The sequence below is a fragment of the Carya illinoinensis genome, chromosome 12, assembly GCF_018687715.1.
Source record: "Carya illinoinensis cultivar Pawnee chromosome 12, C.illinoinensisPawnee_v1, whole genome shotgun sequence".
NCBI lineage: Eukaryota > Viridiplantae > Streptophyta > Magnoliopsida > Fagales > Juglandaceae > Carya > Carya illinoinensis.
The window spans coordinates 20,480,916-20,491,956 of NC_056763.1; the positions used below are offsets into that span (position 1 = coordinate 20,480,916).

Sequence of the window (11,041 nt, forward strand, 5' to 3'; positions counted from 1 at the left end):
TATAAAGAATTTGTATATTCCTTGTTTATTTGGAAGACTGTCTATAGTATTACTGTTAAAAATTATACACTTTCAAAATGAGGGACAAACTAGTATTTTCTTATTTGGCTGATATTTCTACCCCTTACTTTAATGCAGTTCAGATTTTAAATCAATTTTTTCCATTTTTGACAATTTGTCAAAGGAAAATGTCTCATGTATAAAAGTTACCCGCCTTTGATTTCTTTTATTACTTAATAATTAAGAAAATATTTTTAAATAATATTATAAATTTAAAAAAAAATTTAAAAATATCTATAAAAATTTAAAAAAATAAAAATAAAATCTATTGGGTGACCACCAGTTATTTATGACTTTTGTCATGAATGTTGCAGGTCCTTTGTCAAAAACATTATAACTGTAGTAATTTCGGAAACATGATTATCATGATTATTACGCTGTACTAGCTAGGTTTGATGCTCAATGCATGTGATGCTCGGATCCTGCTGTGAAGTACATTTCGTACGGATGTCCAAAATTTTTTTTAAAGGCAAACATATTATAAATATATTTAATAGTTACTTAATATAATAGCCAACATGGTGAAATGTTCTCATATTAGTCACGAATCAATAAATACAACATTAAAAGAGAGAGAGAGAGAGATTTATGACCTTGATTCTCACTTATTTCTTATAAATTTTGTTACATACAAATAAAATTGCGTACTAATTTATATAATAATACTGATTTTTTCATATTTAAAAATTAAATTAATATTATTTTTAATAAAATTTATTTTTTGATCAATCACAATAAATTAGTACACATATTAATATACTTACAACTAAACTTTTTTATTTCCTATAAAGAGATACTGTTTGAAATAGTTTTAATAACATGCCAAAAACGGATTGTAAGACTACGATTAGAATTAGCAATAAAGTAATATATGTTGCATTTTATTGATGTGATTTTTTATTAGAAAAGGTGAAAACATAAAAAATTAGCAAATTGAAAATATACCGAATCACTCCTGGATGACTGTCCAAGATAGTGGTGGCACGCACCATGCTAAGAGAGAGAATGATAGTCAGGTCCAAAGGATCCGAGGTCCCAAGCCACGCATGGTGGCAACAGGCACCCCTTGATGCGAAGACGTCGTGCGGTTTGAACTACATGTACGATTCACATGTCGTTCCGTTCTACTTTCTTCTCCTGCAGTAAGAAAGATCGTCGCTGAAGAGACCTGGAGTAGGGCACGTGTGGTTATTGAGGCCTAGAATGCAGTAAATCGGTGATTCTCCTTACTATATACGGAAAAACTAAAAAGAGACTAGTAAAAAATAAACTAAATAGGCAACCCAAAATCCACTCCCTACTCGACTGAGACGACAAGATCGATTGAGACGACAAGATGTTGGATCTTTTAGAGAGGAAACAACGCCTCTGGAGAGAGAAAAGAAAGAGTAAGCTTTAATATCTGTACGGATGTCAAGTTGCATCAAGGAAAAGAGTAATGGATGCTACTTTTGGCCAACAAAATTATAAAAAAGTAGGTAAGATTCTTTGAAACATTAACTCTAGGTCTGCCCTAACTCTTGAATTCCTTTCGGTTGCATTTGGACGGTGGGTAGTTAAAGATGATGTGAGTTTATTTATCAATAATAGTGTTTTAAGATTTTTATTAAAATATATTTTAATATATAAAATAGATTAAAATATGTGTTTAAATATATAAAATAAATTAAAATAAACATTTTTAATAAAAATTTAAAAAATTAACGAATCTCATTAATAATTAATCTAAAAATTTAAAATTTATTGAAATGATTTTTACATCTTTGCCTTATTTTCTTTGTTTGAGAACCTCTCACTCTTAGTCTCTCGTTGAACTATATATGCTCTTCTCTACCATTTTTCCCCTAAGATTTCTCTCTTCTTCTTTCCAAGTAAGGTTTTTCTTCCATCCCCTTTATTTTTCTCTTTTTCCTTCTCTTTTTTATTATTTTCATTTTATCATTACTAATATATATATTTTTACTATATATAACATAACTCTTTCGTCGATATAACTCCAGCATCTCACACCCCATTTCACAAACTCAGGTTTTCTCCTCACAACACAAACCGAATGTAAGCCCAAAGCATTGACACATGGTCTTCAATCATGATCATACATTAGACGATCAAAAGTCGATTCCTACTCTTCATTAATGGAAGCTGATTGTCTCACCGAAAAAAGGTACCAAACGCGTATTTTGTTTTTTCTTTTAAAAAAAAAATTAATAAGATACAATGCATCGGTGGCCTGGCATGATTTTGTCCGTCTCCCTAGTTTATACACCAACACGTGAATGTCACGCGCCTTCCCCATTGAAGCGTGACCACCACACATCTCCTAATTGTTGTGCTATTTTCAAGTGCCATTTGACCAATTTATATAGTTTTTTTTTTAATCTTCCTTTAGCTGTATTTTAACATGTTTATTGGACTATGTTTCTCACTTTTTATTTTGTTTCTTGTAAGCATTATGAAGCTAGATACATTGTTCGCCTAATCATTCCACCACTTGTCTATCTACCCCCACCAAGTTCACGGGCCGCCTTCCAAAGCATCCAACCAACAATTATTCCACTTTTTAACACTAGATTAATGTTTTTATTTTAAGAATACTTTTTGTTCACTTATTTCAATCTTTTGTCTCCAATAATTTAAAGAGAAAATTCGGTTATTAGAAATTGGCTCTATCATGATATTCCATATGATTAAAATAAGTAGAGGTGATATATAAGATCTCACATTATTTTTTTTTAAAAAAAAATTCTTATTTTTTTAAATTTTAATAAGACTTTAATTATATAATTGAATAATCATTTTAGATTATAAATCATATAGTTTAAGTCTTCTATTGAAACTTTACAAATGATATTAGAGCCATACTCCAGATAGAAATATATAAGCCGTGCTACTTATGATGGACTGAACCAATGGGGACACCAGAAATTTAAAGGGGGTAGATTGTAATATCTCATATGATAAGGATAAAAATATATGATATATGAGATTCCATATTATTTGATAAATAAAAATTCTAATTCTTTATAATATTTTAATAGGACTCTAATTTTATCATTAATTGATCATTTTGAAATATAGTTTAAGTGATTTGGCCATTCCAGCTAACCTTTATTAATATTGTTTGTATTTAATTGGGATTTCAATCTTAAACTTACGAGAGCATACCCCAATTCTAAATCCTCACCATTTGAGCCAACTCGTATGAGTTATCTAACTTTCATCAATTCAATTCAAATGAGTTGTGAAATGGTATGTACTCTAGAATGATTCCATCTAATAAACTAATGCCAGTTAGAATGGACAAAAACATGTATCTTGGTTTCAATCTTGTAGATTCGATCGGCATTGCATGTCCAAGCGTTTTGGAGAGATTTAAATATGGTTTTTTTTTTAATATTATTTATTGCATATTCAATTCATATTTAAGGTACTGCATGGAGGTTGTTTGCTTTCGAGGAACGTGTTGTCTGTGGTCATTGCTGTATATATTGACAAAACATCTCAATTTTTCCGCATGATCTGGACCCTAATGTTGGGAGATTTCAATTCATATACGTGGACTTGAAGAATTTTGATCAGGTTGGTCACATGCCCAAGTGCAATGCATGGCCACCATTTTCCTAGAAATTAGATCAATTTTGGCAACCCATTTGAGATGCAATGACGATTGGAGACAATGGAAGATGGCGACCTTGATATATAAGAGAGGGTGGTGGGGTTGAGTGACGTGGCAAAATCCTGACTGCTTATTTTAAAAAGAATGGCCAGGATTAATGAAATTAAAATCCTAGGGTATTGGAGAGATCTGGATTGGTTAGGTATCAAGGTCTATTTCGAAAATAAAAGCAACACTTCATTAAGAGTCTTGTTACTTGCAAAGCTTGAAGGGTCAATAATCAATACATCATTAAAGTGGGTTCCACAATGAGAAAAAAATGGACCCAAGGTCTCTATCGGTTGATTTTTTTTTATTAAATGATTAAAGAATTATTTTTTAATAATATTGTAAATTTTTTTTCATTTTTAAATGTTTAAAGGTATAAAAAATATATAAAAAAATCAAAAGAAAAAAAGAAAAGACCCTTTTCGGTGGACAATACCTGTGACGGCGACATTGTCCCTTTTTTTATTATTATTTTTATTTTTTAAATGAAAGAACGGTAGGATACATAGCTGCTTTGTAACTTTGGACTTTTAAAAATGCATATGCTTGTCACGTGCTCAAGAGACACTTATTAGACTTGGTGATGTTCATACCAGTAGAGTCTCACTTCTTCAGGAGGAATGTGGGTGACTATTTCACTTCTCTATTAAAAAAAAGTAAGTATTTGTACTCTTATTTTTTAGGAGGGTGGAGCGTGGTAGTACCTCTTTCTTTTTGAAAAAGAGGTCGTTTCAGTTATGTTTTTTAACAGAGCGCTTTCTCAACTGACTATTGTCAGGAAAAAATTTATAGAAGTTAAAATAATGTCCACCATAAAAAAATTTATGGGCGAGGGAGCCCCTCACAGATGAGCAATTTGGCTAGTAATCTAGATTTTTTCTGTATTGATTAGTCACAATTATAACTCTGATTTCAGAATGAAGTCTATTTAAAAAAAAAAACACTTATCATTTTTAAATATTAGTGCTTTAACATTTTTTATTTTTTTTTATAAAGAGTGATTAACTTAAGTTTCTTCTGCAAATTGAATAACGAGATGGGCTAGTACTCCAAATGGGCTCAGAATGCTAATGGGCTCGACTTAACAAAAACAAGATGGATCGCTACGTGAAATATGATGAGGTTTTTGCTTGGGCTTAACACAATTTAAGTTTAGTTTGTTTTTAAAGATAAAATAAGATGAGTTGAAATAAAATTTAAAAGTTAAATAAATTATTAGTATAATATATTTTTTAATATTATTTTTATTTTAAAATTTTAAAAAATATAATTATTTATTTTATTTTATATGAGAATTCAAGAAAGTTGTAATGATTAGATAAAATGAAAAGTTTTGTAAAAGTAAGTGAGGCTTTATTTACAATTTTTTTGCCCTCTAGACAAGAAAGTGAGAGACAATAGTATAATATAATAGTAATAATAACTATTTATCAAGGATATTTTCCATCAAATGGTGGGGCAAATTGTAAATTTTTAGTTGTTTAAGGGGATAATTACCAATTTGGAAATGATTATGAACTTGATGGTATGTTGAGGTAGTATCTATATTTATAGGTTATTCTATTTTTAAGCGAATGTGTAGAGCATATTATCTACATGATTTAAATGGTAATATTTAATTTATAAGATTCAAATTTTAAAATTTATCTTTTAAATTAAATTATGTTATATAATTAATTTGTTAAATGTGTTTTACACATCAACTTGATATTAGAGTTCTCCATGTATTTATTCATTAAAAAAACACATTTCACACAAATTTTATTTAAATTAGTTTTTAAATCTAGCAACTTACTTTCATAAATACCTAACACAAAATACATATCAACAAAAATAATTTCTCTTTTTCATTGCCATTTCATAAAATCCAAACACCCGAGCCTTAGCATTGGTGTCTCTGTATGCAAATATAAACACATATTTATATAATTAGAACTTTAATTTGATTGTATTAGATTATGTATATCTAAAATTTTACATAACTATAAATAATCTTTTAACATTTTTGGAGATGTACTGTTCACTCTTTAAATGTTATTTTATTAATTTTCTCTCTCCTCATACACGCGCGCACACTCTCCAAAATAAAAGAGAAGCTTCACCTTCGCATTCATTTTCATTTCATTATTATAATATTTTTTTATTATTTTATTATATTTTTAATTTAATATATAAAAAAATTATATATTATTATTATTATATTTGTATTATTAATATCAAATATATGTAATAGATGCTAATTGTAATATATATAATTAATTTTAGGAAAAAAAAATTAATAATAAGCCAATGAATCAATGCTAGTTTGGTAAATAATTAGGGATAAGAAGCCTACTTTCACTAACCTATCCACCATCTTCTTCTGTACAGACAAATTTATTTTTATCTCTTTTTTTTTTTTAATATATTTTTAAATTCATTAAAATTTTTAAATAAATAAATAATCATAAATTGATTAAAAAAATATTTAGTTAACTATTAACTAAAAAATAAAAAAAATAAAAAGAGGGGATCGGGCTAAGCAATTTCCATCTAATCTAATCTCTGCCAGTGTACTGCAGTTCACATCCTGCTTAACAGTGCTTAACGACACCAACAGTGCATCCAGTTCCAATACCCAGATCCGAATACCCAAAATGGGCGGTAATTTCCGCAATCCCCTCCCCTTCAACTTCTTAGCTATCTCTCTCTTAATATTACTGGGTTGGTTTATGCTGATCCCAGCCTGATGAAACAACTTCCGTTTGGCAATTGGTTTATGTAGGTGCGGAATCGGAGTCGGAACCGGCTTGTCCATGTTCGAGCTTATGGCTCGCTCCTGACCAGAGCAAGCGATGGGGCGAGCTATTCTTCCTCTGCTACACTCCCTTCTGGCTCACCCTCTGCCTAGGGATCGTCGTACCCTACAAGCTCTACGAGGTTTTGAACCTTCTAGTCATTGCCTAACAATTCCATTCCATGTTTATACGTATTTGTCGATATTAATCTAAGTTGCATTTTGCATATGATTAAAAATGGAAGCAATGTGCTTTTAGTCAACTCAAGCGTTTCCCATTTGTAGTCTCTCTCTCGCTTTTTCTCAGTGATAATCTGTCATACTTTCTGTGAAAAGAACCATTTGGTGATTGACAGAGCTTTACCGAATTGGAGTATCTAGTTCTGGGTTTGATTTCGGCAGTTCCTTCGTTTTTGATACCAGTGCTATTTGTTGGAAAGGTACGCTCTTGACTTTATTTCTTTAATTTGGAATTACTTTTTTGATGGGTGCACTCTTCATTTAACCACATAAAATGATCTTCTCTCCTTTTTAGTGGAGAAATCTATTGAAAATGGATGCTGGGCTACATATCACAGTGGCTTTTATCATCTTTATAATATTAGCTGAGGTAATATCTTTGTTCTATAAGAAGGTTCGGTTTGGTAGTAGAGAATTTTGAGATGAGAATTTTTATGTGCCAAACCGAACTGAAATTGCACAGGCCGGTCAAATTCAGGTTTACGTAGGAATAAGTTGATTTTTTATTGACTTCTCATTTGTAAGCTTTCGTTTTCAAAATCAAATAAAAGCTAGGTTAACTGTCACCGTAGGCTAAAAAGCAGTAGGGAATGGTAATTGGTTGCTCAAAGCCATCTCTTGGTGGTTGCAATGCCTAATGGAGGTAAACCATAGTCTTTTTTGTGCTCATATTTTTTTTTCTTGGGTGTTTTTTTTGCAGGCTGATGGACTTATGTTTTGGAAGGATCGTTATTGGGTCAAGGAAAGTTTTTTTCTTGTTTGGTTATACTTGTCATGAAGTGCTACATACACAAAGAGAGTACACAAAAACAAACCCACAAACTGACGTGGCATCATGTGATCTATTGAATCTACTTTACTATAAAAGTAATTTTACAATCTGACGTATTGCATCAAGCCATATCAGTTTTTTGGGTTTACTTTTGTGTAATCCTTTTATGGCTAAAGTATTTCTCTAATAAAAAAGGTTACAGAACAATGAATATTGTATCTGGGTCATGCATCTTTTGGACTACCTGTGATTTATTTTCATAAATGATATTCTGAACTTTTTTGATGGACTTGCCTTAAGTTTTGTAAGCTTGCATTGCATTTGATATGAATATGTAAAGTTAAATACATGCTTAGCTTGCATTCCTTTCGGACTTGACTTTTAGCCATGAGTTTCCTAGAGAATTGTATGATCATGCCATGATAAAAGTATCAACTGTTTCTTCTTCTGTTTCTCGTATCTTTGGCAGCCAGTAGTTGATAGAAGAATTTGAGAAGAATATCTAAAAGCAGGGGTTTCAAGTTTTGATGTGATTATCAAGGAAATTCTTCTTTAACCTTTATTTTCATATGGTTTTCTGGGACCCGTACACATATTGAGCACAAATAGTTTTTAATGTAACGATCTGGTGAAATATGCTTGTGTTGGGTTAATGGTACTTTCAAGCTCTTTGTTAGAGTTAGAGCTTTTAAACCTACTAAGAGAAATTACATGAAAATGGTATTTGTATATGTTATATCCATGCGTTGAGTTTTCTGAGATAAATTGTCTTGTCACTGATATGTAATTGCCATGTAGCGGATGGGAAATAAAGTCATTGAACACGCAAACACTTTGATCAGACTATAAGCTGGATTGATTAAAGGTGTACATGCTGCGGCCAGTTTTATACAAAAATTCTTTGGCATTTGAATGGCGGTTATCACTCATCTTATTATAATTATTCAATCCGCTCTCATTGCATACATGCCTCTTAATAAGGTAGCCCAAAGATCCATTCTTGTATTTCACTTGTTCTTTGTATTAAACTTAAAACTTATCTTTGTGACAGGCCAGCCTCTGGATTATAATCTTTAGCTATGTGGGGAATTACTTTTGGACCCACTATTTCTTCACAGTTTTGGGAGCTTCTTATACCTTTCCATCATGGAAGATGAACGATGTAAGCCATGAAACAGAAAATCGTCTGACTACATGTTATCATTTCTAAAAAATTAGTTTGTTTCTTTGCAGGTACCTCACACAACTTTCCTTCTCACACATGTTTGCTTTCTGTTTTATCACGTTACATCGAACATAACACTTCGCCGACTACGGCACTTTGTAGCTGACTTGCCAGAGAAAGTTCAATGGATTACTGAGGCTGCATGGATTTTGGCACTTGCCTATTTCATAGCATACCTTGAGACTTTAGCCATTTCCAATGTATGTTACGACACTGATTTTGCTCCATTTTCTTATCAAGATCTTTCATCTAACCTTACGTAGATTTGGAATATATGCAACCTTGGAATGTGAGTGGGTTAAAGGTAGATAAATTAGAATCTTGCAACATTACCAGGACTTTTTTGGGGGCATTATTTTTTCTTCACAATGCACATTATCTACAGCCTTATCAATGGTATCAAGAATCTAAGAATCCAAACCCACTGAATGTGATTACTAGCAAAATTCCTTGTTGGGTAAGTTCCGACCTACACGAGAGGTGTAACAATCTGGGCATTGTCTTGGAGAGAGACTCGGTGAAATAGACATGTCTGTGAAGATGCAGACTACACCTAGACAAAAAGACCCTGTGAAGCTTCATTGTTCCCTGGGATTGGCTTTGGTACCCCCTAAGAAAAAGAAATCTTAGGCTTCGTTTGTTTTCTGAGATGAGATGAGATGAATTAAGATTAAAGTTGAAAGTTGAATAAAATATTATTAGAATATATTATTTTAATATTATTTTTGTATTGAAATTTGAAAAAGTTCAATTGTTTATTTTATTTTGGGTAAAATACTGAAAAATGCTCATCAACACACAGACGGTAGGCTAAATGCATACGTTGTCCACCCCACCTTGTCGTACATGTTTTGCCAAGCTCGCGGGTGGCAAAAGGACTCCAACCAATGAGCAACAGGAGAACTAGGAACGGAGAGCCCCACCCCCCTTCTCCCTCCCTTTTTTTCTTCCTAACTCTTTGGTCTCAAGAATGCTGGTTTTAAGCTGTATTAGGCATCAAAATTTGGATATTTGTAGATGAGGGAGAATAAACCTATATTGAGGAAACACTTTCTTGTTTATTCTTTTCATTACTGTTATGAAAGTCTACAATTTGTATAGAAAAATCTACAATGAAAATCTATAATGCATAAAGAATGATCCTTTATGTTGAATATGTGCAGTTCCCTTATTATGAATTTGTGGATCGTTCATCCATGTACAAAGTCGGGTCCTTATTTTATGCCATCTACTTCATCGTGAGCTTCCCCATGTTTCTGAGGTAAGGATTCAACTACTAGTCATTTTGAACTGTTTAAGGTTTCCTTCTTCTCTAAGACTTGCATAAATTCATTATCCAACCACATTGCTAGAAATAGGAAAACATCTACCTCGCCTTGACCAATGTGAGTGCATATTCTGGAAAATTTCCTCTATTTATCTGAAGTGGAAAGAATACCAGTGTAGAATATACCTTACATATCTATAGGTATATCCATGCCCAGATCGCTAGAAAAAATTTATACATGGGATTCTCTTAAAAAACTTATATATTATTCTCACCTATCAACATTATATTTGCCTAATTTCCTGATGGTAATTCATCTAAATGTGCAGAATTGATGAGAAACCGGGTGATCCGTGGGACTTACCCAGAGTGGCTGTCGATGCACTGGGTGCTGCAATGCTGGTTACAATAATACTTGATTTGTGGCGCCTGTTTCTGGGACCTATTGTTCCCATGTCAGAGTCAAAACAGTGCCTTCAACCTGGACTGCCATGGTTTCCAGGACATGCCAATGAAACTTGATACGCAGATTTGCAGGACAGGGAGAGACTTGGGTTAAACTTCCCAGCCATTGAAGTAACCATTAATCTCTGCAATTTCTTCTTGTTTATGCACGTAATGCGTGCTGCACCTTGGTAGTTGGTAGGGACATTTAAAGAATTGTATAAGCAAATGGTGAAAATTAATCTAACCATTGGTCCATCTCTTGACAAGTTTCCTTGGTACAACCAACAGTGCCTTCCATTTCTTAACAAACGAAGCCGTTTCTTTCGCAAAAAAAAAAAAAAAAACTTCTACCATTACAAACATCCCAAGAAAGTGAGCACAGAAAGCCGTATACAGATCCTTTTTTGAGAGAGAGAGAGAGAGAGAGAGAGAGAATTTAAAGTGCTGTCGTACCCGTAAAAGAATTGGGATTGAAAACATCTGATAAATAACCTACTGCTGAGTGTGGGAATGGGCAAGTGCCAAGTGGCATGCATGGCGTTGCATAATGTTTTTGGTCATGAATAATGCTACTCTTACTACGGTGGGAT

The 11,041-nt window shown here is 32.4% G+C and overlaps 1 protein-coding gene across 2 annotated transcripts; it reads left to right on the top strand.

Annotated features, from left to right (window-relative positions):
- The first annotated feature begins 6,231 nt into the window (after positions 1-6,231).
- LOC122290375 (cycloeucalenol cycloisomerase-like) lies at positions 6,232-10,717 on the top strand. Of its 2 annotated transcripts, none has more exons than XM_043098018.1 (8): positions 6,232-6,367; positions 6,489-6,643; positions 6,857-6,940; positions 7,441-7,482; positions 8,564-8,674; positions 8,731-8,937; positions 9,901-9,998; positions 10,334-10,717. In XM_043098018.1, the coding sequence occupies exons 1-8, from the start codon at positions 6,361-6,363 to the stop codon at positions 10,524-10,526; spliced, it is 897 nt and encodes a 298-aa protein (XP_042953952.1). In that variant the 5' UTR covers positions 6,232-6,360; the 3' UTR covers positions 10,527-10,717. The 2 variants fall into 2 exon arrangements, with proteins under 2 accessions (XP_042953952.1, XP_042953953.1); XM_043098019.1 differs by having other exon boundaries at positions 8,746-8,937.
- The last annotated feature ends 324 nt before the right edge of the window (positions 10,718-11,041 follow it).